The 27431-nt window shown below is 38.9% G+C and overlaps 1 protein-coding gene across 1 annotated transcript in view; it reads left to right on the top strand.

Annotated features, from left to right (window-relative positions):
- The first annotated feature begins 1662 nt into the window (after window positions 1-1662).
- The window catches only part of LOC100753122, a 110268-nt gene continuing 84499 nt past the window's right edge, over window positions 1663-27431 (top strand). The window contains exons 1-4 of the mRNA XM_027395996.2: window positions 1663-1731; window positions 6548-6605; window positions 10093-12420; window positions 15858-16049. Coding sequence (XP_027251797.1) covers window positions 1663-1731; window positions 6548-6605; window positions 10093-12420; window positions 15858-16049 — 2647 coding nt within the window. The remainder of the gene's footprint in view (window positions 1732-6547; window positions 6606-10092; window positions 12421-15857; window positions 16050-27431) is intronic.

The following is a 27431-nucleotide window of genomic DNA, read 5'->3' as shown; positions in this document are numbered from 1 at the left end:
GGTCTTTCTGTAATATATAGAAGCATTAACATTTTAAATCTTAACTGAAAAACTTGTTTCTAAGATGGTATCTCTAATTTCCATGCAGTCATCTTTAGTCAAGATGGTGGTTTAATAAGTATTCTTTTTTAATTTTAGCAAAATGGCGACCAGTCAAGTCATGTGAACATTTTGCCATGTGCTGGCTACCGGGAAACAGAGCATTTTAAAACAAGTATATATAATTTACTTGAGAAATAAACAGGACTTTTTAAAACAGAATTAGCTTAATATGGTTAAAATTTTAGCTTATATTATTATTTTTTAAAAATTTATTATTTGTAGACATGAGAAACCATAGCATAGTTTATATTTTTCTCTGATTTATAACAACCCTTTTTTTTCTGACTTTTAACAACCTTTTTTTCTGACCTTTTACAACTTGCTTTAACCCTCTATTACTTTCTGTAACAATCTTCTGTGCTATGACTTGCTTTAACCCTCTATAACCTTTCAGTTCATTTCTCTGACTCTCTTAGACATTTTTAGACAAGTTTTTCTTTTTTATTATTTAAGTCTCCTACATTTTTCCTCTCATTTCTCAGTCAACATAAAAATTTTGTCAAAGTCCCCTTTTCATGAAGTATAGCAAAAAGCACATTGATCCCTGTCTGGGTCGCTGGTGGCCTGCCCTGGATCTTCCGGATCATAGGGAGTATATATCCTATATGCTTCTTTTAGTCTCTCTAGAAAAGCAGTGGGCGGTTAGAGGGGGAAAGGAAGGGGGGACCCTTGGGGTGTAGGAAAGGACGTATCCAGGGGGGAGGGTCCTGAACCAAGGCCTCCCAAGTGACTATGTATGCCACCTGGTCGGGATGCCCATGTGGTCCAGGATCCATAGTCTTCTCTTTTACCTGAAATATAGTTTGGGGGTTAAAGGTATCATCCCGGGGCCAGCCCATGTCAAAGGCTGGCCATTCTGAGGAACAAAGAGCAATCCATTTGCGTTTATGTACATCAACTACAAAACAAAGACCAAACAACACAGAACAGGCTTTCGCAGCGCGGTTTCGACAGAGAGTCGAAAGTAAAACTCCAGAAAACAAATGAGTCCAATGAGGCTCCAAACGCTAAGGCATCTACCCTAGCCAGAAAACAAATGAGCTCACTGAGGCTCCAAACGCTACCAGGACGTCTCCTGGAGCTGCGGCTGGGAGTTCCTCCTCGGAGCCGCCAAATACAATTGTACGCAGCTGGGTACTGCAAACGCAGGCGCAGTTCATAAGACAGATTCAGACAGACAGACAAGACGAGACAAGACAAAAGACAAGACAGCGGATCCGCACAACGCTTACCTCCCAGACGTGGGTCAGTGGTCCCTGGGCGGGTCTCGATCCCAGACGAGCCCCCAAATGAAAGACCCGTGAAGAGGTACTTTCTTAGAAGGAGACCCGCACCCAGGAATCAGTGAAACCACGAACTTTGGATGCAAAAGCAAGAGGCTTTATTAGTAGCACGGGTACCCGGGACTTAGCTTCTGTTTGGCCAAGCCCCGAGCCCCGGAAGGGGGGTCCTTTTATAGGGGAAAAAAGGCACAGTACAGAAGCGAAAAGCATCAAATCAGCATTTTCTCAAGGTTTAATAGTCAGGCGAAACGGCCTTTATTATCTTCTGCCGGTCCAGATGGCTGACCTTGGGACGGAGCGATCCGGAGCAATCCGGCGGGGGCTGGCCTTGCGCGGCGGCGGGGAAGTGAGAGCCGGCAGCTGTGGGGATCAAGGGTCGGGGAGTGCAGGGGAGGGGAGGATGTATTCGCGCGCACGCCCCGCCAGCTGCCGACCAGAGTAGGAGGCAAACTTAAAAGAAAAAGCTAAGGGCGGGGGTCTTTCACTGTTTATAAAAACATGAGAACCTTAGCTTGGATCCCCAAATCCACAGAAAACCCAGGAGTGAGTGTCAGACAGTGTGCATCTTTATTCCAGTGCTGGAGAAATGGAGTCAGAGATTCTTGGAGCCCTTTGGCCTTCTTGTCTAGGCAGATGGATGAGCTCCAGATTCTTTAAGATCCTTCCAGCCTATCCAAATTGAGGAAGCTCCAGGTTATTAAGATGGAGCCTACCTTAGGTAAGGTTTCTATTACTATGATTTGCAGTGGCATGTTGCCTTGCCAGTGAACTTGTGGTGGTGGACACACCCTTTGGGCATGGTTTCAGGTTCAGATGTGAACCATTATAAGGTAGAGGAGGGGCTGGTTCGTGCTCTCTTGGGTTGGGTAGAGCATCAGAAGGTTTACACTCTTCCTTACTGTACTCTTATCTCTGTAAGTGCTTCCCTAATAAATATCTAATTGTCATTTATCTTGGGTCTGGTGGACTCATTTAAACCCCACTTTCAGTAATCAAACATTGTGGTCATATGCAATTTGGGAAGAAAGGGGTTTATTTTTCTCTTTCAGATTGTAGTTCATCATCCAAAGCTCTTGGGGGCAGGAGCCTATACTTAGGAACTTAAGCAAAAGCCATGGAGAAGTACTGCTTACTGTCCTGTGCTCCATGAATTGCTCAGTCTGCTTAAAACACCCATGACCATCAGCCCAGAAGTGGCCCTACCCACAGAGAACTGGACCCCACCACCTCAATCATCAATCAAGAAAATACACCACAGGCTTGCCCATAGTCCTCCAGTAGAAATATTTTCCAGTTGAGATTCCCTCCTCCAAAAGGACTCAAGCTTGTGTCAGTCAATATAAAACTAGACAGCATAGACAGCAATAGAAGAAGACATGTAACATCTACCACAGGTCTCTACATATGTGTGAATGCACATACACACACAGAAACACAAGCACTTACAATGTCTCTGATACTCTGATACAAACTTTGTGCTAAGATCTGGAAAATAATATGAAGAAAACATGGATTTCTTACTGATTTTATACAAAATAAAAAACAAAACTATAGCTAGTGTGCCTCACAAAGGAGACTGGATGATATCCTGCCTTGGAATGTGAGCATTTAACAAAGGAATTTATTCCATAATTTAGTCTCCTAGAATTTTAATAGTGATAATTATCTACCTTTGTGAACTTTTCTCCTTTTATTGGTAATATAATATTATATTTCAGTGTTCCAAGGAAATGATTCAGCTTAGCAATAAAATACAAGAATTTTAAGTAATTTGTCAGAGCTGTTAAACCAGTAAAAAAAATTAAGAATACCCTTCTGTTTTCTGAGCATAATGATTCCATGCCTCAGTTAGTTCTGCAGGAGAAACCCAGTTCTAGCATTTCCTGTTTACACTCTTCCTTACTATACTGTGAGTTAGCAGAATGAGACAAAGCCCATTGGGAAAGAGCTCATAAAGTACAACACACGAGATACAACAGGACTCAGCTTCTACAACAGCAGTCACCACAACTTCTCAGAACTCTACTGCTGATTCTTGCAACACAACAAATAAATATTCATGAAAAATGGAAACTCGGAAAATCTGCAACAGAATGGATTCCTTAGTATATATCCTGAGGCCTAGTAGTGATACACTTTATCTGTGGATAGAACTAAATCCTAGGTATGCATATGAAAAATAAAGTGCTTAGAACTTTTTAAATATGAAATGGGAGGTCCTTAAAGATCATTGAACAGGGAAGTGATGCAATTTAGGTTTTGTTTAAACAAAACAAAACAAAACAACAGTCTGGCTTCTCTGTAAATCATCCAAGCATATGAATCTAGAAGAAAAGCATTCAAAAGGATGTTGCAATAATCCATATTTTAAGTATTTGTTTATGTATAATACATGTGTTGTGTGTGCACTTGGAGACAGAATAAGATAAGCTTGCTGGTGAGTTGGAGGAGAGGGTTAAGGAGAAAGGTAGAAGCTTGATTGTAACCAAGAGGATGGAGATTGTGCTGATGGAGACAAGACAGCATCATAGGAGAAAACAGAGAAAGCAGAGGTCATCGAGGACTCAGGTGGGGACATTGGTTTGAGTGAAATTCCAGCTTAATTTTCAGGCTGATATATCTACCTAACTGTTGTGTCTTACTCCTTACCATATGAAATTAAGAAACTCAGGAGTGAAGTTATGAAGTTTACATTTGGAACAGTGATGTTGAAGACATGGAACAAAAGATTTCTCAGGAAGAGAGTTAATGAAGAAATGAAGGGAATTTCAGAGATCAGACTGAGCAAGGGATGATCACCCAAACTGGAAGAGGAACAAATGGACTCTTACAGCGTCAGGATGGTGTGGCTCCATGGAACTGAAATTCCATAGGAATAGATGCATGAGGACTGAAGTGTATCTCTTCTGTATGAAATGATACTTCATGTATGAACACACTGAGAACCAAGAAGTGACTGAGCTTCAGCAGTCTGGATGTCAGTTGTGACCATGACTCGTCAGTGGAGTCAGGGGCGATAATAGACCGCTTGATGGGAACTTGAGAAAAAGACAAAAGGTGAAGAGTGTTGAGTCAGAAAATAGTCAAATTGTTCAATATGTGTTGTTGTCTAGGTACATGACAGCTGATGGAGAAGTCAAGCTAAAGAGAGAAATTGACATTGAGGCAAAGGAGATAATAATTGCAAAGAAAAATGGTCCAGAGATACTTACATCATCAAGAAATGCTTACATTATCAACAAAATAAGAAATTTGATTAAGTGTGGCACAGATTGAGAGAAATTTGTCATGTTGGTTGGAAAGCAGAGACTCTCGGGCAACTTCATTTTATCATGAACTGGCAAGTTCATCTTCCCATGTGTAGGAAAAAAGGTGGTAGGAGGCTGAGAAAGAAAGCAAGACTCTTACTTAAGAGATAATAAATAATAAAATGTTTTCAATATTTTTACAGGGAACCTTTGAGATGATTATAGCATTGCCATATGAAATTAAAATTCAAAAATCTAAACTACGTATGAGGATTTTATTCTGATTTTTTTTCTAATGATAACAACTCTAAATCTTTTTGAAAAGGGAAAATTCTTTAATGTTGCAAAAAACATTCTTCTTCTGCCTTAGCTGTTTTCTTTGAGGACTCAAAGTTAGGCTTTTTTTAAGATTTTTTTTCTTTTACTAAAGAAAGTAGAGAGAATAGAAAAAGCATTCCAATGATTAAAATCTCAAAGAAGGGGTCACATGGGACAAGTGTCTAGAAACAGGAGTTAGCTCCTCCAACTCCTCATTTTTATTAAGGTTCAATAGACCTTGTGGTTGCTGCATACTGTGCTAAACAGACAAATAGAGATACACTTTGCTTCCAATACTGTAGGATCAGTTACACCCTTCGCTATATGTGCTCATGGGACTCATACATGCTGATTATTCTGGGCACTGCCAGAATATTCTGGGCACTGGTAACTTTGTACTTGTAGACTTTCTACTTGTAGAAGTAGAAAACAAGGAAGATAACTTGCAGAGGAAACTTTCATCAATTTCCATTATAAAACTGGAACTTTATTAGCTACCAACAAATCAAATACATAGCAAATACATTTAGAAACAAGAAAGGGCACTACAGTAAAATGTAATGAGGTATATGTTGGCACATACCATCAAATTTATTTATTCATCCCTATTTATGTGCTAAGCAGTATGCAAAATGCTGGGCATACATTGAACAGAACATTAAATTTTCTATAACAAAGTTGTGCTGCCTCACAGCTAAAACACAAATCGACTAAAAAGTTTCACCTTGTAAGAAGAAGCATCTATACCGTGAGTGTCTGCTCAAAGAGCAAGCTCACCTAAGTCCTAGTAACCTGGGTCTGCATCCAGTTTGTCTAAATTTCAGTTGCTCAGCTGCAAACGACAGCCTTGAATGAGATGACCCTGTGATCACTGTACAGTGCTAGTTCCGAACGTAATTTATTAAATGTGTACATGCAGTATGATTGCACACAGAATAACTGGTGTCAAGCGACCAGAGTGATTAATAGCTTTTTACATTGTGTTTCTTCAAGGCAACTGCTTCATGAAGAATGCATTCCCATTTCTAGCTCGGAGGTAAAGAAAACCTCTTCATAGGGAGTCTAAGAAGTGCTGAATAGGCACCTGAGCCTGATGACAAACCCAGACCTGCCAAGTCTGCGTGCAAATCGGTCTCCACTGACTACGGAGGGACCGCTACATTTCCTGCTCCCACTGTATGGAACCATAAAGAAATCATTCATAAACCACCCAAGTGCCTTTGAAGCATTTTCAAAATTTGAAAAGCCAATATACATATAAGACAATGATAACAAATTAAAGATTTAAATTATGTATTTGTAATCTGTACCAAATCAAAGGCCCACATTGTCTTTCTAAGGAGAAAATATTATTACTTATTACATCTACTCTAAGGACTCACTCTTGCTTATAGGGAGAGAGGATAGAAAAGACAGCTGAAAGTAAGTGCCAATGATGTCAATTTTTCCAGAGAATAAAGATGCTCTAGGAAGAAAAATATGCAGAAAGTTACAATGCTGCTATACTTTCTGGAATATGGAGGATTTGGTTCTTGGTTGTTTGATCCATCAACAGAGCCTTGCTCAAACCTGCACATAAAACTGCTCTGCTCCTAGTCATGCAAGCTGCTTTCCTTGGATTTTGCAGTTTGCTTAATCATGGTCAAGCACAAAGGTAATGAAAATCAGATGTAGCTTTACACAAAGGCAGATGTCTACCCACAAATACCTTTTTCCAACACATGGTGTTACTGAAGACATCATCAACAGGGAAGATAATCCTTTGTTTTTCAACAAAGGTAAATAATTTTGTCTGTTAGGAAGAATTGCCAATTCTGCTAATGTATGTATCAATTCTCATAATACTTACATGTAGTATGTAGGATGACAGTATAAAGGGACAAAACATCTAAACCACTTACTTAATTCAACGAGGTTAAAATCTAATGACTTTAAACTTAGGTGAAAAAAATCACAAAAGTTAGAGTCTTTTATTAGTGTAAGAAAAATGCAACAAAAGTCAATTAAACAGTGGCTGGAAAAATGAATCATCTTCTTGAAGAGGACCCAGGTTTGGTTCCCAGCACCCACATGGGAAATAATAACAGTTCATAACTCTGGCTCCAGGATATCTGATAGTCTTCACTGCCTAAGCAGATACTAGCCTTTTATGGGGCACATATGCATACATGCAGACAAGCACATATACTCATAAAAGAAAAACAAATCCATTAAGCAATGTAATCTTACAATTTGCATCCTAAACACCAAAAAGCCTGTGTGTGTGCTTGTATATTTATATGTTATATAAGTTTGAATTTTCACACGGTGTGGCTGATTGCAATAAATTGTTGAGATACAACTAAATAGGAAGAGAAAAATATTATTAGGACAATAACATAGAGACAAAATAGAATACTATGGAGAATCTGCAGAAAGATAGAATGGTAAAATTAAATAAATGGGCTAATTCATAACTTAATGAAATCTAAATTCTGACTCAATTTCAAATTTGGTACTTTCAAAAGGTAGAGATAAATGAAGAGATCTACATCTCTCAAAAATGAGAAGGAAAAGAAGAAAAGCCTGTAGGAAATGGAAACTCTTGAATGATTCCTTTGTGGAGGGTATGTACAAAATTAACTACATCTGTATATACTTTGTTCATTATCCCAGAGATCTTTGTAAAAAAAAAGGGGGGGGGGAAGATACATATTAAGAAATTCTATAAGATCATTTAAGGGTTTTGTCTTATTTAAAGTTTTTTTGTTTTTAGGGTTTTTTGTTTTGTTTTGTTTTTTGTTTTTTGGGGGGTGTTCTTTTGTTTGTTTTGTTTTTTTGCTGTGAAAAGACAATGTGACCTTCAGCACCATTGTTTTCCATGCTCCTAGTAAGGTGTCCAATGAAGCCCCACTCAAAGCATTCAACTGCTTTTCTAACTTGAACTCTCAAAGTCTACATTCCTCCAAACAAAAACATGGTCTGGCCTATCACAGCAATACCCCACTCCTGGTACCAACTTCTGTCTTAGTTAGGATTTCTATTGCTGTGAAGAAACACCATGACCATAGCAACTCATATAAAGGAGAACATTTAATTATGGCTGACTTACAGTACAGAGGTTAATCCATTGTTGTCTTAGCAGGAAGCATGATATGGCATGCAGGCAGACATGGTTCTGTGTAATTATCTGAGAGTTCTATACCTGGATCCACAGGCAACAGGAAGAAACAGTGCCCCACTAGGCCTAGCTTGAACATTTGATACCTCAAAGCCCACCCCGTGACACACTTCTTCCAACAAGGCCACACCTACTATAAAAATAGTATGGTATAAAATTATGTAATTACATAATTTTTCTATGTATTTGGGGCTAAAACAATTTAAATAGAATATTTACTCATTTGGACATAGTCAATTAAGCTCCCACCTCATTATTAAAATCCACTGTTAATGCATTGCTATGTAACTTTTTCAGTTAGTATTTTGCAGTCTCAACACAGAAATGTGGTCAACCAAAAAGTTACTGTAAGTGTAAACCATACTAAGGATTATATACTAAATTGCCCTTGGTATAATGCATTATTTTAAGAATCACTCGTAATCCTTAGTTCTGGAAGGAAATTTGTCAGTTTGTAAACTGTTACCATGTAAATGATTGAGTGTAAATGGGCTTTAGAGAGAAATTTCTCCCTGTCTCCTCTCCCATGGCACCCACATTACAATTTTCAAATTGTAAGCAGACTCTTGGAAATTGAGCCAAGACTGAAGCCCTTCCTTCAGGACTGAAGGGTGCCAGATGGAGTGGTCAGAGTCTTCTATTACTGTAGTATTCTTTTCCTCCATTTCCTATGACAGTGTATTTCCTTTCTGTGTAGGGATTCATGTAACTTCAAGCATTGTATATGCTGTACAAATATATTAAATCTGTAACATCTAAGATAAATTTATTCTTAAAAATTACCAATTTTTAATTTAATCAGCTTATTAAAAATGTCCCTTTTGAGGATCCAGTAAGATGGTTCAGTATGTTTGTCACCAAAATTTGAGACCTGAAATCAATCTCTGGAGCAAACTGATTCCCTCAAGTTGACCTATGACCTCTATGTCATGGCATACACTCTCACACACATAAACAAATAAATAAATAGGGGCAAAAAGCATTTAAGCTATCCCTATGAACATCTGTCTCATTGATTGTCATGAACTAGTAGTTACTATCATTCTCCTTTTTCTGTTTTCTTTAGCAATCTCCTCATGTTATTTGACATACAATATGGTATCTTCATTTTTTGTCCGTGGCATTTTTACAAGAGCAGAAGATGCCTCATGTCCATGTTAGCAAACTCCATAGAGTAAAAGTAAAATAGTTAGCACTTTAAAATAGAAGAACAAAGTTGCCAGTTGACAATCCATGAGTCATATGTGGTTGCTTCATGTATTGGCCTCTGACTTTAGAAAGATGCTTAACAGTGTGAACCAATCTTCCAGAATTCAGCGATTTCAAAGACTATGAACAGAGATCCTAGTGCTTTCATAGAAAATGAGACAATGTGGCAATAAGTGGTCTCTTCTCCCATAGCAACCATTGGCTAGAGCTGAATATGTGTACCAAGTCAATTTTATTTGAAAACATTATCTGGATGCCACAGGAGTTTGCATTTGTGAAGATACCCTTCACAAAGTATACGGCAGTGAAATCTATGTGATGTGTTTGGAAGGTAGTCTATAGACCATGCTGAGATATCTTCCAAGCTCCTCACCAGCATTTTTAAATCTTTGAAATTATATCGAGTTTGACATAGACTGTAGAATAATGCTACATTCAAATTTCAGAACATGTCAATTTGTTTCTTATCAAGAAGTTGCATTTAAAGTTTAGTTGTACACAATTTCTTTTGAAGCATGCATTCCTCCCAAATTCAGAAGTTGCCATTGAATAAAGCTTAATTAAGTTTATTTTCTAAACTACCAGGTGTTATTATGCACTCTGGATAATTAATTTAAAGTAAGACATTCATTAGGAATGGACTTTCATGAAAACTAAAGGAAACTGTTACCCAAAATACTTACAAATGATATTCCTATATTCATCCTATGATTTGGAACATCTGCTCTTTAAGTGGACATAAAACATTTTTCCCTCCCCTTCTCTTTTTTAGGTACGTCTCAGCCATCTGGTCAAGCATGTCAAAAAAATGTAAAAGATTTTGAAAAGGACATAAAGGGATACACCTCAGAGGCTGTGTTCCATCAGACTGGGGCATTAGGGAAACAGAAGGAAAATGGAGATGAGTGTGTATCTGCTTCTATAAATGGAAAACAGAGTTCCTCTCTTCTCCCCAAAGATGAGAAACAACCTCCACCTGACAGCAAAATACACGAGAGGATGGAGAATGATGGTCCTCCTCCAGCCGTCTCTCACCCACTAGAGGAAGTCTTACCAGTGGCCATGTTTAATGACTGTGAGAAATCGTTATCGGGGAAAATTACAACACAGGATTTCCCAAACACAGTCGAAGCCTTAAAGCCAACAAAAGGCAAATTTATTACAGAAGGCAAATGTGGGGCTTTCAACATACAAGTGGAAACCACAAAAAGCATTTTCTGTAAAACAGGAGCACAGTTTCCCATGAAAAAACGATGTCCAACATGTCACCAGCTTTATTCTATCCAGCAAGTACAGAGAGGATATGCATCTCGGGGCCACTTCCCTAAATACAGTACTATATTAGCAGAAGAGTTCAAACACAAGGTCACATCTGCATGCAAAGGAGAGGTTTCTAGAGGTGAGATCCCTTCAATAAACATAAGCATTACAGGAAAAGAAATCGTGGTTGAGTATGCAAGTAAAAAACAGAACATATTCATCAATGTATCTCATCCTAAAAGCACAGGAAAATCGACAAAACATAGGAAAAGTTTCTTGAGTCACAACGGGAAAGAACCTTGTCAGTCTCCTTCACAGCCTGCCATAAATCACCCCGAAAACTGGAGGCTTGAAAACCAAAACCAGAGTTCAGATGGTTTGCATGATGCTTCCCGTCATGTGAATACTGCCCAGAAAGAGAATTCAGACAAAATTATGCTTTCTGTAAGTTCACCTCTCTGGAGAGAGAAAAAGAAACCCAACACACTGCCTTCTGACCCAGATGATACTGAAGAGAGAGATTCTGCCATGTCTCAGCAGGTCTTTCAAATTATTCAAGACAAACCCTCAAAGCAACATTTCTTCTTGGCTGACACTTGTCTTCCTACCCCATCTGAAACTTTAAGGACCACAAGCTTAAATAATATGGATTTAAGTAAAATGTCTTTTGAGGATTCTGTGGATGTGGATAAAGAGAGAAAAAACAAGTCTGATGTCAAGGAAAATGTACCTTCAGATTCCCAAGGACAGCCGTGCACAACAGGAATAAATGGTCCCCTAAGTAGCATGGATGGTGTAATTCCCATTCAGGAAGCCTCAGACTCTGAGGTCTGTCCTTTGTCTTCTCTAACCATGCAGCTCTTGGGAGAAAAAGCAGCCAGCATAAGCTGCAGAGCTGACAGAACTCTACCAGCCGAAGGTGGTGATAACTCAAGTTCTCTATCTTTCCCTGTCAGTGAACAAGTTCTGAAGCCTTCTCCTTTACTCAGCCCATCTCACTGGGTCACAAGACATTCAGAACTTGTACAGACTCCTGAGAACACGTTTTTCTTTAGCCAAGATAATGGGGTTGAGACAGAGCAGGAGAAAGTACACGGCAATGTGACTTACAGAGACATTAACGAGGCTGTGTTACATAGTGACTCTTCTGCAAACACACAGCTATTGGAAAGGAAAAGCACACAAAATCCAACTGTCAGGTTTGCACCCTGCAGCAGCCTAGGTTCAAGTAGCCCACTTCATGGCATTATACCTACATCTGTGGAATGGGATCAAGAGGACCATGCAAATCATGTAGAGACGACAGCCCTCAGTGGAACAGACTTTCCAGTCTTGGCCTCCGTAACTGATGAGTTAGAGCAGAGAGTCACTACTCAAAATTGCCAAGAAGGCACAGTTGAGTCTAACTTCCCTGTGGCAATAAGAAACCCTAGAGAGTCATCAGGCTTTCTGGAAAATGTTGAAGATGACAAATGGCAGGCACAACCAGTGGTAAAGAGTGTATGCCACAGAGATTTTGAGGACCTACCTAGTGAGAATCAGAATGAAGTCTGTTCTCGAATGGATTTTCCACCAAACTCCTCTGGGTCTGCCTGGACAGGGCAGTCTATGGAAGAGCTGTTTCGTATTGACAAGACACTAACCAGTGACAGAGATCCAAATAATAATGAAGGTGACAAAAGTCTTGAACTGAACAACTTCCAACAGGAGCCAGCAGAGTGCCAGAGAACTGCATTAAGAGGACAGCCTGGAGAAAGCGAGGATAAAGGCAGCCCCACAGAAACTTCCTATCACCCCGTGGACATATTGCTATCACCACAGAAGCAGAAGGCTCAAAAAGGTACAAAGGTTAAACAGAATTTTAAGCATTTGTTATTATTATGTGTGAGAGCCTTGAACAGTCATGGGTGAAGTACTTTTTACTGCTTGGGGATTTTTTTTTCCTTTTTGGCAAGATGTGTTGAATATTTCAGACTTATACAAATACGAATAAGGATAAATCAGCCTGGCTCTTTGCTTTAAAACCAATTTTAACCATAAGTAATGTGTAGAAAAGTCACCATAGCTGCAGCTTAATAGAAAATAAAAATTTTATCTTTAAAAGATCAGTATATTGGCAAATCAATTTTGTTGAAAATGTTAGCCTGTGCCACTCTTAAATAATCTACTATTTCTTCCAGTCTTGTAAGGTAAGCATGTCTAAAAGCATAGGAAGAATGTGCTTGTAATAAAATGTGTTTTCAAACATTGCTATAGTGTTGCATGGACAGGGTCATTCATATCTCTAGGGCCATGTGGAATAGTCATTAAAGCAAAGGACAAAAGCCAGAAACACCCTTAACTAATCCTGACTGAACCATCCACAGGACCTTTAACTCCAACAGCCCTCTGACCTCCGTTTTGTGTTGCCTGCTCTTGCTCCAACAGTTGACACAACCCAGGAAGTCTTAAGACCTCAAGAAGGGCTAAGATGGAAGCCTTTTCCTAAGTACATAATGCTCTCTGTCTGGTTTCAATCTTCATACAGAAAAACATCACTTCATAAAAGGTCCCTTGTATTTCTCAATGAGTCCAAATTATTTGATAACTAATGTTAACTTCATTGCATAGCATAAATTAAAATACATCATGAATAAGTAAAAAGATAGCATACCAAATATGCTCAGAAATGAAATCAAGATTGAAGAAACTGGTGAAAAATATCATCTTTCCTGTCCTACTCTCTCTAAGGTTTCAATGGAAACAATTTAAAAGCAGGAGAAAAATTAATGACTAACATTTTTGAAATTTGAGGAGTAGAAATAAAATATAAGAAGCATAAACTCATACATAGGAGTTGCCATATATGTGAAATTTGATTCGTGAAAAATTAATTCTCTAAAAAAGACAGCATAAACACTGTGCAATCCCAGTTTGTATGAAACCCTAATGCAAATTCCGTTGTTCCCAGTGACTGCTTGCCAAGGCCTGTGTGGCTCCAGATACCAGGTCCATCACATAAATTACAAGACTTGCATCGGCACATGCATACTTAGAGCGGCAGGGATACCTGTAGTACAAGCGCTTATGCCTCCTGGAGGGGATACATGCTCACCTTCATGACTATCCACCATAAGCTGTCTTTCCTATCCCCACAAGTTTATTGCACCCTGTACTGCCTCTCTCAACATTGCATATAATTAAAACTCCAAATAAGGGTCCAACACAAATGAGATTACTCTCAATAAAGCAAAACTATCCTCACTGTTCCCTGCATTTCTACGGTTCATCAAAAGTCTACCCTACAATCTTTGACTTCTTTGCTGCTTGATAAATCAGTTCCAGGCACAGCCTACCTATCTAAACATCTAGACCCTTGGTCCACCATGCTTCTTCAGGCTCTGAACATGGTCCTGCTTCTACTATTTGAACCAGTCTTTCTCCACACAGCGTCATTCTTAGCTTATCTCCTTATGTTATCTTCCTCACACAGTAATCACAGTTAGACCTTCTCAAAAAAAATCAAAATTACAATCCAAGCTGTCCTTGTTCCAGCCCAAGTTCATCATTTTTCCCACGTTTAGCTCCCATATATAACATTTTTTGCTTTCAATGTGTTGCATAAGTCACTTGTTTATTTATACTCTCTTTCTCCACAAAAAAAATGTAGGTTTCATGAAGGCTTTTTTCTTTGCTGATAATTTGTTTCTACAGCATTATGTAATACCTGCCCTTTAGTACAACGACTCAATGAGTATTTCTTGGTCAAATGAAGGGAAGTCCTATCAGGCTGCTCTGTGAAATGTCTTTTCGAATGTCCATGTGCTTACATACAGGAAACAGTTCAGCAATTAAAATAGCTACAGAAACTAAATTTATAAAAGTTTTCATGGCTTTGATTTTCTTAGAACTGTGGGTACTTTTACACTTTCTCCACACTATTGGCCTGACATCTCAGCGCAGGATTGCACAGAATTTCAGGGTATCGAGTGCTTCTTTGATGGACTTGGGTTGTTTCACCAGAAGTTCAAAAACAAAAAATCTTTGTAGGCCCAAACTGATATTTGCATTTTGCAAGAGACCCTTCCCCACTCTAAGTCTGTCAATGTACATCCAATTAAGAAACTTTATCCTAAAACTGAGTGTGTCAGGAGGTAAGAGAGTCAGTGTTACGTACAGGGAAGGGTATGAACCTTACCCCTTTAAGAATAAAATACTAAGTCCTTTGCCAGATAAGTTTGAGTGTTCTTGGAATAGAATTTCTTCAGCTAAAACTTAGCTGAAAAATATTTACAAGATCTGTATTAATGAACCAGAAAGTCTACATCATAGAAAATTTAATGGTAAAACTAAAACCAGGTCAGTCTGAGAAAATGATAGGCAATAAGAATTCAGTGACGTTTTATGTGATATAGACATATTCATGATTAAAGAGTGATGCATATGCAATATGAAACAAAATTTACATACAGTGTATACAATCGTTTCTTTCCCTTTAGCTCTAAAAGCAAAGTGCTCAGTGCCCTTCTTATACATCCCAGGAGCAACCAGGGTGGTACTGCCTACAGGAGGTTGAGCTCTCCCGCATCCATCATTAAGCAAACACCCACACACATACTGCTGTCCAGGTTAATGGAGACAATGTCTCAGATGATGTATTTCCCTCTTCCCGTGTGACCTTAGTTGGTATACAGTTGACAAAAACTAACTAGTTTCCTCTGTGTTTTTTGCAAATCTAAGAATACCGACACAGCAACAGAATAGGAGTAAAGCCCTATTATTGGTGGAATTCATTACTCCCTCATGTATCAAAGCATGTGTACTGCCGGCCATGTGCTTTCTGCCAATTCGAATATGTGAGAAGATCCTAAAGGGAGACAAACACAAAGTTATAGAATGAATAAAAGTCAAGTTTTCAACTCTATGTTGCTTGCCTTTTGTACAGTATCAAAAAGTAAAATTTCAAACAATTCTAAACTGTGAAATTACTTTCTCAATTTTATGTTTTGTGCTTATGTATTTCAGGTTTTCTTTTTATTTCTTTTTTGGTTTAATTGCATTGTGATATTTTATTGGTAATATTGTTCACCTAATTATTTAATTCCTTTGCTTGTAATGACAGAAAGCAATACTTTGGGACTATGTAAACCTATGTCTTAATTGGCATCTCTGTTTCTCTCTGAAACTTAGCAAATGGGAGATGAAGTAACTGAATTTTTTTCTCTGTGTGTTTCAGAAGCTATTTCACGTCCTATCTTGAAGTGGTGTCTCACTTTGCTATTTAATGTTTTAATCTAGACAAGAATTTGGAAAAGAGTAACTCTAGAAAGCTATCTCAGGACTTGACTCTAAGAGGTGAAAGAGCCAGTGATGGTTCTCAGGAAGAAGCAATAGACCAGTGGGCCAAAAGAAGGCAACAGTTCAAGGATGGGAAGAGATGCAGCTCAGTCGGGGGCAGTTCTGTCATCAGCAACTTCACTGAAGGCTCTGGTGAGTAGCAACCTGCGTTCCTAAGCAACAGCAAGGGCAGGAGCTCATTGTCTACATTAAATTCCTATCCCTTCATCTCTGAGACATAGATTCTGTTCTGTGGACATGGTGGTGTGGTGGTTATATGATTTTTTCAATGAAAGATACTTGTTAAAATAATCAACTCTTTGTTACATGTTAAGGGACGTCTACTTGGCAAATGACCTTCAGAAAATACATCTGCAGCTATTAAGAAATAAAAGGAGCTTGCGATAAAGATATCCATTATTAGAAAAACACCAGCCAAATGCAAGCCAGAGCATGCCAGGGGAAGCAAGGCAGACAGGCCAGAGAGAAGGGGCTCCCATGTGCTTTGCAGCCCCTTAAAACCCTATCATGCATCATCCTGACCTCACCTTTGACCACACCCTGATAGGCGTGGTCAGGCACACCTGTAGCCAGCTTCTAGCAGGCATGGCTTACACTGTCCCCTACATGCAGCAGCCTACTAAGGCATCCTTGCTCTTTAAATACTAAAATAGCTAGCTATGGGAATGTTTGTTGAGTTAAATTTGTGCTCTCCTTAAAAAAATACTACATTTGTATTATAAAATATATAAAACATAAAAGGATAAGAGCAGTATCATTGATTATAAGTGAAAAATGTCTTCTCAGTTCTTAAATGAAATGTCTTAAAACAGATCTGTACCTTTGTAAGATAGAGTTCCTTCAGGCTATAGTGTGTTACTTAACGCTCATTGTACCTCAGCCTCACAAATAATGGCAGCTAAGATTGGAAACATGAATTGTTCCATGGGGGGTATAGTACATTTTGTAGATCCTACAACTAATGGGGATCTGAGATTGCAGCAGTTGATGTTAAAGGAGACTTGGCTAACTAGTAGGTATGTACTATTCACAAATTACTTAAAAAAGCAAAGTGCTCTTGAGAAAGCATCCATACCAAAACCTCAGTGCACTGTGACTGATTTTTTGAAAGGACGAAAACAAAAAAGTACACTGTTGTGCTATGGAAGGTGTCATTATGAAAAGACAGAAGTGAGAACAGGGGATTGTGCCCTGTAGACAAGCTGGCAGAATGACACAAGTGTCAACAAAGGCAGGGAGGGGTGTCTCATTCATTTCCCAAGAGTGAAACAGAAGCCCGACACAGACTAGGGGTTGAAAGAAGCCATACGCATGTGGGAAAATATTATAAGTAATGTGAAAAAGCAAATACTATGTTATTTCCAGCACAAACTGTGTATCCATGGCATCACATAGAGTGAAATTAAAATGTTTTATTTTGTTGAGAGAGTTTTTATGCTTGCCATTTGATCTGTGCCTAATTCTCCAGGTCTTTCTCTGTGTTGGTCAGCAAGGAACTACAACTGGAATAATATCATTTATACTATGCATACACTGCTGGACTGGACCTTTCTAATCTCCCTTGCTGTTCATTTCACACTTGAAATAGCTCCCCAAGAGTGCACAACTTCCAGAGCTCCAGCCCTACTGCATCACTAATTTGTTCTAATGGTCACTTTCTTCCCCCTTTACATATTATGCAATCTTATGAGTGTTTTTAACTATAATATCAATACTTAACATGTTTCAAAGCTCTTCCTCATCTTTTATTTGCTACTACTAACTAGATTTATTAGTTTTCTTTCTTTAGAAAAAGCCTAATAACTTTTTCAGGAAAAATCATGTAGAAGGAAAACTTGATTTATTATGTATATTAAAGTATTATTGTCCTCTTAATTTTTAGTAACAATCTGATATAAAATTCTAGATTCAGAGCATGAAAGAAACTGGGTCATTGCCCTATTAACAGTGGTGCTAGTAAGAAATTTCAGTTCAATAGGATTTTCATGACTTCCGTCATTAATCCAGTTTTGTTTGGGATAAATTAAGGAGTTTTCTCTTCATTCTTATTATTCTTTTTACCTCTCTTATGAATTTTCAGAATATGTATTTTAAATATATTTTCATGTTTGGCTCCATAAGCTCATTCATATTTTCTCATTCATAACTGTGAGAAACTTATAGCTTCCCGCTATTAGTTTGTCTATTCTCTTTTCTTTCTCCTTTTGTCTGTGTCCTACTGGCATGTTTTGGGTGGACACTTAAAATTTTGGATCCATTCCCTGCATATATTAACACCTTCTTTCTACAATGGTCTCTCTCATCTGTCCTTGCCACAGTCCCAGACAATTCTAGTGCTCTGTTACCTTAGCAATTCAGCCCACATCTAAGTCCATTCTGGGTTTTAACCTATTGTTTTAAAATTTTTGTCTCCTTTTTTGCAACTCTATTTTTTTTATCATTTGGTGGGAGGGTTGGTCTTTTGAAGCAGGGTCTCTCTCTATAGCCCTGACTGTCCTGGACTGACTATGTATACCAGGCTGGCCTAGAACTCACAGAGATCCTCCTGCCTCTCCCTTGGCAGTGCTGGAATTAAAGGTGTGCGTCACCAAGTCTGGTTACTCTATTTTTAATTTTAATAAACTAACTTTACTTTGTGGATTGTTCCAATTTTTATACCTTTGAGAATATTAACTATTTTGTATGAAGTTTTAAACTGTTTATTGATAAACTGCTAAATTACTTCTGCTAGTACACATTTCACATTGGCTGAGCTTGTTGTCTTTCTTTGGGTTTCAGGTGAATATTAGTTATTTGCCTCATTCCTTGACTGCCTCCAGTTGGATAAACTATGGGGGCAGGTAGTGATACATCCTGGATTGATTCTGCTATCTCCACTATAATGATTCTTCTGTTGCAGTGACTGGTTTAGCTCTGGCCCGGGAGACTCCATATCCCATTCAGTGTTTCCTGTCCTCAATGTCGAGAATTTTGCATTTCCAGATTAAGGGTAGCTATTCCTGCATCTTGTATCATGGTGGGCCTCAAAGTGGGGGTAGTGTAAGCATGAAATAACCTTGCAGTTTCTGATGGCACCCCAATTTATCACTGCCTTGTTTGTACCTTGGGTCTCTCAAGTTCTTGTCTTTTTACACTTTCAACACTCTTGGTGATATTCATATAATCCTGTATCAAAACACTCAAATATATTCTATGCTATGGTTCCAAATCATAGTCTACAGATTGCATCTGGGTTTCAAGTGTTACATAGCACATGGCATGATGGTGAATTCTTTTCCTGTTCATAAACTCATCTATACATCTTACAACACACCACACACACACACACACAGAGAGAGAGGGGGGGGGAAGAGGATAGATTATCCTCTCTCTGATATTTATCTGGACTTGGAAACACCTCGTTCTTTTATCACACGTAAAGTTCAGATGTAAATCCTAAATATATGGAATTGAACATACCAGGCTTTCTACTATAAACCCTGCAGAAGTGAAGACATAATTACATTCATGTTTTATAGCATTTCTATCGAGACAAGAGGCTGAAGTCTGTGTTTACTCCACTCTCTTGAAATCATCTCTGAAAACACCTTCCATTTGCCCCTCTGGATTGCTTTGCCAGCCTTCTGACTCTTTTTGCCTAGCACAAGAGTCACTCCTCTTTGGCCTATGTCAAGGGGCTCTCTGGCTTTTTATTAGGTTTGGTTAGTAGTAATATCAAGAGACTGCTGATGGGAATAAGGGTCCAAACAATATTGCTCCTGGTCTTTCTGTGTGGGAGGAAAAGGGCTGACTGTGTCCCTAAAGGCACAGCCCCCATACAGTGACCCATACCACACTGCTTTCTGTGATGTTAAGTTCTTGGGACTGATGGTACCTGCTCCCTTTTGTCCTTAGATAAGCTATTCTCAATTCAAATCTAGCATACTTTGTTTCCTTAAAGGCTGTCCGAACTTTGTTAACAGTGTTCTTATTACTTATCTTTAAGTTATCCATTAGAGGGCACCTTCTTTTTGTGCCATAATCCTTTAGTGCACCAGCACTTTACCTTCTGATGCTGTTGCAAACCACCTGGGCACAAGCCAGCCCTGGGTTATTGTGCCTAAAAGAATAAGGAATTCCCCCGCCCCCTCAACATCACCTTTATAGGTACTCAGAAGTAGAGGAACAAAGTTGAAATGTATTGGAATTTGAAATTTTTTTAAGAATTTTCAATGTGAGATCTTGGTTATAATGAGTAAGAGTTATGCTTCTACAGTTCAGAAGGAACAAGAATGCCAGTATGAGGATTTTACACTTAAGAAAAATCTAAAGGAATACACAGTATGCTGTTGGTGTCTCATGAAGAATTTTAGGCTGGGGTTTTTTTTGTTTCATTTTGTTTTGTTTTGCTGGTTTGTTTTTGTTTGGTGTTGTTCTTTGTGATAACTTCACTTATTTTTGAAATTATAATATAATTACATCATTTTCCTCTTTACCTTCCCTCCCTCCAGGCCCACTGATACACCTCTCCTTGCTCTCTTTCAAACTCACGGTCTCTTTTTTTTCATTGGTTGTCGTTACATGCATGTTTGCATATTTCTACACATATATACTCTTCCTATACAATTTGCTCAGACTTTGTAACGTGATTTCTGTGAATGTTTTCAAAAGTGGCTGTTTATGATGGGATAACCAGTTGTTGTGCTCTTCCTCATTCATCCTTCCTTAGTTGTCTGTAGTTTTTTGTGAAGGGGTGAGTCTTCCTGGGCTTCCCTCCACCCACTACAGTATGCCTGTTGTTGTTGTTCCCGTTCAGCTCTTGTTTAGTCAGTCTTTCTTGTTGGTGAGACTTTATGAGTGTAGCTTCTGACATTCCTAGAAAACACAGTCTCAAAGAAAGCTTCTCACCCTGTCTCCTGCGTTGTTCCATGAGCCTTTTAAGGTGCAGGAGTGCCTTTTGGATATATCCTTTGTGACTGGGCTTCACAACTCTGCATTTGACTGGTTGTGGTCTGCTGCTACAGTCTATCTGTTACAAACAGAAGTTTTCTTGATAAAGCTGAGGACTATACTTGTCTATAAGTATAAGGACAAATATTCAGAATGTGGTTGGGATTATTCTGTCTTTGTAAAGTGGTGGCTGTAGGGTCTCTCTCAAGATCCATGACTTCACTTCCTCTGGGTAGTTGGGTAGGTTTCCAGTACCAGGCATCGTTTCCTTCCTGTCAAGTTGGTCTTAAGTATGATTAGAGACCTGTTGCTTACCACCAAGGTGTATGTGCCACAACTGCACCTTAAGTCATTGTGTCATGTCCTGCCAGTCATTGTTGCGATTCATAGGCATTCAGCAATCTTTCATGTCTGGGGAAGTCCATCGGTTGCTTCTGTCCTTTGGAAGCTATCACAGTGCTTTCTGGAACCGTGACAGTCTGACAGTCGTTTATCAGAGAGTAGGCACTCAGGTCAGTCCCAGTTCCTAGAACTGTGTCTGAAGCATATGGCATCTGAAGCACCAGGGTTTTACCTGTTGCCCCTAGCAGGCAACCAAGGGTAATAGCAATAGTCCATAATGTTCGGGGAATCTCTTGGACAAACTTAACCAACAACTCAAAAAGTGGGAGGGTCTTCACATGCTTGGTATTAGGGTTATGGTTAGGTGGTTTTGGATCTTGGTTTGGAACATTTTAGGACCAGATAAGAAGCCTTCTCCTCCTCTTCCTCCTCCTCCTCCTCCTCCTCCTCCTCTTCCTCCTCCTCCTCCTCCTTTTTCTTCATCTACTCCTCCCAATTCTTCACCACCACTCCTCCCATCCAGAAAACAAACAAATGGGTTTCTAAGATAAAACAAAATGAACCCATCAGATTTGTACAAGACAAACAAACAGAAGGAAAAGACACCAAGAGAGGCCACAAGAAACATTCATTCATTTGCACACTCAGGAATCCCATAAAAACGTTAAACTGAACTAGGTGGTGGTGTCATATACCTTTAATCCAGCACTCAGGAGCCTCTCTGTAAGTTTGAGGTCAGCCTGTTCTGAAAGTGAGTTCTGGGACAGCTAGGACTGTTACACCAAGAAACCTTGACTCAAAACCAAAACAAAACAAACCACTAAGCTGGAAGCTGTAATATATACACAGAGGACCTGGTGCAGACCTCTAAAGACCCTGTGCATGCTGCTGTGGTCTCTGTGAGTTTATATAAGCTTTGATTATGCTGATTTGGAGGACTTGTTTCTCTCGATGTCCTCCATCCCCTCTGGCTTGCATACTCTTTCTGCCTTCTCTTCCACAGGGTTCCCCAAGTACTAAAGGGGAGGATTAGATGGAGATCTCTCATTTATGACTGAGTGTTCCAAGGTCTCTCACTGGATAATGTCTGACTGTGGGTCTCTGTATTTGTTCCCATATTCAGGAAGCTTCTCTGACGATGACTAAACAAGGCTCTGTCCTGTGAGTATAACAGAATGTCATTAGGAGTCATTTATTGCTACAGTTTTGTTGTTACAGTTGTTTTGGTTTTGATTTGCATTTTGTTTTACTTTGGGTCCCTGTAATATCTAATTTCAAGTTCTTAGTCTGTCAAGCAGTTGTCAGGCCTGGGTTCCATCTTGTGAAGTGGGCCCTAAATCAAATCAGATATTGGTTGGTGCCACCATAACTCTAGAATATCTTGCAGGCAAGACACCATTGTACATGAAAGGTTTTGAGTTGGCTCTGTTTAATGTTTCTCTTTTGGTAGTATAGAAGGGATATTCCTGTAACAAAGATGCTAGAACACAGGGGTAAAGGCACCAACTCAACTTCTCCATGGTCAGTGAGTTGTACAGATGTTGTCTTCAGCCATTGGGCTTTGCCATTAGTTTGTGGAGATGAACCTATAGTCTTAACAACAGCCTGAATTGTTTGGGGGTTTCCATAGGACTCCTATGACTAGGAACTCAATTAGACATAACCCAATCCTGTGACTTAAGGTTTTGTTTGATGGCAAAAGATGTTCTGTTAGGGCTCTGTCAATCCCATAATTTTGCAATCATATTAAATTACCTTCATATGTGTATATATTTTATTAAGATGCTACTGTATTAAATTTCTATGCTACCTCTTAAATGACCTTTAATTTTAGCTGTCTCTCTCCATATTTCCTCATCACCTCCCTCTTCCTCCCCCTCCCTACTTGGCCCTCCCATTCCAGCACCACCCCCATCCGTCCACAGCTGTCTATTCTATTCCTTTTTCTTAACAAGTTCTGTCTATACTTGGGAGGACTTTCATCTGTGTCTAACCTCCATGGCTCGACAGAGGGTAATTTGGTTGCCATTGACTTAACAGCTGAGATCCACATGTAAGTGAATACATACCATATTTGTTTTTCTAGATCTGGAATACCTCAATCATAATAATTTCTTCTAGTTCCATCATTTACGTCTAATTTCATGAGGCTCTCGGGGTGCCTTGTAGCCATCATCAGCATCCCTTTTCAGCATCGATTCCCTTGCAAAACCTGTTCTTATCTATTGCTGTATTCTTCTTTCTGAGGTTTTACTTGGACCTCAAAATAAGTTGTGTGTGTGTGTGTGGGGGGGTTAATGAGGAACATTCATCTGCAGTTTATACCTGTAGCCTGTACAAAACACCATCAAGCTATCCATCAGTCCACCAAGACAGTAACCAGCATCGAGCCATCTTCACAAACTAAAAACAAGGAAACTGGGGGGTGAATAATTTTATTGCAGTTGTAAATTTACATATAGTAACTAACATAAGCTGATTACCTATGTAAAGCTTCTACTGCACATGCAAAAACTCTCAATTAAATTTACTCTGAATTCAACATAAAAAAAGTATCTTTATAAATTCGGTGTGAGGTTTCAATAAGTGGTGATACAATTTTTAAATCAAGTTGACTTTATCTAGCTTCCCAAGAATTTATGAATTCTTTGCAGTGAAAATACCAAACTCCCTTCTTCTTGCTTTGTAAAATAGGTAGCCCTTCTCAGTAATGAACCATCTATGTATCATACAAACCTAGTGGGAACTTGGCCGGTTTGACTAACTGAAAATGGCCTTCAAGTGTCATAGAGCTGGTATCTGGGCCTCTCCAGCTCATTGTGCCCTTCTGTGACTTGAAATCCCAGCAAGGGTCTTTTTCTTTCATTTCAATGGCAAATCCTTCCATGCTACTGCTCTTCCATACTCATGTCAGCCTCATGATTCTTGAAACAAGAAACAATCACCTGTGTTGGAGCCGTCTCATGGCAGTTCACAAAGCCAGCTTCGCAGGTGTTCTACACCACAGCTCAGTGACAGCAGGTTGTCAGCTTGATACTGGCCATGGTGGAGATATTTATACAATAAAAACTGACAAGTCCAGCAAATCAGAGATTTTTTTTCCAATTTGGAAAGTTATTTAAAGCATTTACCAATACTCCACTCAAAAAAAAAAAAAGAAAAAGAAAATAAACCACAAGATCAGCTGTCCTGCTTATGTAAATTCAAATTTCATGCTCAAACATAACAATTATAACTAAATAATGAGTGTGCTCTCTACGAGGTAAACTGTATTTTGAGTGAAAACTCATCCTAACAATTTTGCTACTGTTAGATGTGAGAACAAGATGCTACTTCTCGGAATTTCAGATTATCCAAGCCACAGGCACATTGAAGGCATGCTGTGTTTCTGGAGAAACTCTTCAGTGCAGCCTGCAGTTCACTTGGAGCTGCTTGGGCTAGTCTTGTTTAATGTGTGGTTTGAATTGTTTTCTCATTTCTAGAGTCAGCACATGCCACTAATAGATGACGTAAACCCTGACAGCTTTATTGAGCTGGCATTTTCACTCTGTTAATCTCACTCATCTCTGACTTCCTATGTAATAACTGAAAAAGACATTAAGGATGACATGTTTATGTGTGTTGACACAGTTGATCAATCCATCCGACTCTGGGCAATGCTGACTAAGGGATCCTAGGTCAATAACTTCAAGGCTAATAATGAAAGTAGGACGAGTCTTTGCATTGGGGCTCTGATTTTTATAATGGTAAATGGCCCCTGGATCACAAACAGATGCGGCAGGAATTGGGGGTTAATTATGTGAGAGTAGCTCATGGCATTCCTCATACTTCACTCCGTTAATAAAATTAGTATGGGACTATACTTTCCAACTATTAGACGCCATTGAGGAAGAAAGAGAGAGAGGGAGGAAGAGAGGAAGAAAGGAAGAGAAAAGAAAGAAAGAAAGAAAGAAAGAAAGAAAGAAAGAAAGAAAGAAAGAAAGGAAGGAAGGAAGGAAGAAGAGAGGGGATGGGGAGAGGAGAGGGGAAGCAAGGGAAGTAATTTTGATTCCCAGTAATAAGAGCTAAGTATATGGAGAGTAGCTGAGAGGTTAGGAGCTATTTCAAGGGACCCAGGTTTAGTTCCAAACACCCACAAGACATTTCAGAACCCTCTGAAACTCGTCTAACATCTGTGGGCACCAGGTGTGCACATGGCGAGCAGACGTGTATGCATAACAATGCTCATATGCATAAAGTAAACTAAAATCTATCTAATGTAAGGTAAAAACAATTTCTGTCTAAAACGAGCTTAATGGTAAGACCTATGGATTGTGATGCCTACAGGATGTCAGGTTCTATGCTAAGCCACTTAGGATGTGTTTTCTCATTTGACATTCCCGGCAGAATTATGAGTTATGTGACTGTATTTCCAACCTCATTTTGCTAATCAGAGTCTCATGCAGAGGAGAAGTGAGGGTCCAGAGTTCTTCAGCTATACATAATTAGTGTGCAAGCTGAGTTCCAACTACAGACAGTCTAACTGGAACCCATGTTCTTACACAAAACAGCAAATTGCTAGAACTGTTTGATTTCAAATAAATCCTGATTTCTCAGGGACCATCATCTTTGCATCTTCATACACCTTCATCTTCTTCAAATGATACACTAGAAAGAAAGAAGTATGAGGATACCTAAGGTGCTCAGACCTAATTTGTGCACAGTCTGGTTCTTTAAAAATGTATCATCATCATCATCATCATCATCATCATCATCATCATTAATTATTAGTGTTGTTTTCAGATACAAACTACAGATGAAAGGAAAAGGACATGCCCCTATTTTCTTTTAGAAAGAAAATTAAAATGCAATTTCAGTAATATCAAAACATTTAGTAGTTCATGTTTTGAATGCTCATGTATTTAGTGTTTAATCTAGCAATAATCTAGCAAACCTAATTTGGTAGCAAACTTTTCTGACAAAGAATTATTTGGCCTTGCCTGCTTAGACCAAGGTTCAACATGGAGCAGATGCTGAGACCTCCAGCAGCTATTAATTTTCAGCAGGTGTGTGGCTTGCTGCTTCATTGGAGTTTAACACAAACTTTATGTCTCGGCTTATGTAAGAGTATGTTCATTAGCTCTGTCTTGCTAACTGAATGAATACACAGCCACTCATCCGAAGAACCACATCTGTTGGTAAGTAAGTGAGCAACCTCATACATATTGCTAAAAGCAAAGATCCATTTGAAGACCTGCCCTCAGACCCTCACCATGACAGAGGATGACTACATATGCAGCACAGACATTTACTGCCAGAGGGAAAATATCATAAGATAAAGCAATTAACCCAGAATTCTGTGTGAGCTATACCAATGAACATTTAAAAACTGAATTTTTAAGGTACAGAATATAGAAAGTGAACTTAAGACTTTTTACAGCTTTAAAAAGTATTTCATTTAGCCTTAAATCTCAGAAAAGCACACTAATAAATTATTATAAAATACTTGGTTTACTTTTCCTGTCCCAATCAAATATCACACTTAGATTTACTTAAAACAATTTTGAAGTGTTTTTTTTTCAATATGCTATGTGGAAGAATGCATCATATTTTGATTCAAGCTATTTATATTTTTCTGTCCTAAACTTTTCATAATTTTAATCCAATAAAAATCACATCCCATAAGGTTCTCATATCATTTACATTCCAACTTTATAACTGCATTAATTTGCCATATGTCTAATCTCTTTACAACCAAACATTACAAAGTAGAACTATTGATCAACATTCCCTGTAGAAGTGTAGGAGGAACAATCCTTGCCTGGAATGCTTATAGCCACAAGTATTTCAGAGTACAGATATTATAAGGTATCTGGAGACAGGGTCCAGATGTAAAAGCAAAATCCTTTTGGGATAGATACCTATTTAACCTGTAGTTATTTTACACACTATTGTAGTGCACCTACATTCTGACTGGGATGGCTCTACTAGAGCACAGGTGGTATTTTCATACTTTGGGTGTTGTATTAACACTGAAAAGGCATCTGGTTCGTCATTTTAGATTTAAATTTTTATAATAGGCATGCTCTGCTCCTCCCTGTTTATCTGCCTGCTCTTCCCCACGTGACCCTCGGAATGAATTATAGCCGTATACTTCCTAGACATTCCTCTGTTTACAGTTAGCTGCCCTGGCTTCCTCTGAACTCTCACACTGCACCAAAACCCCTGTCTTACTCATCACTCTATTTCAGTGTATATAAAATT

Source organism: Cricetulus griseus, chromosome 2 (assembly GCF_003668045.3).
Source record: "Cricetulus griseus strain 17A/GY chromosome 2, alternate assembly CriGri-PICRH-1.0, whole genome shotgun sequence".
In the NCBI taxonomy this organism is placed as follows: domain Eukaryota; kingdom Metazoa; phylum Chordata; class Mammalia; order Rodentia; family Cricetidae; genus Cricetulus; species Cricetulus griseus.
Note: the sequence above shows the minus strand (reverse complement) of the source record. Positions and strands in the feature narration are given on the sequence as shown.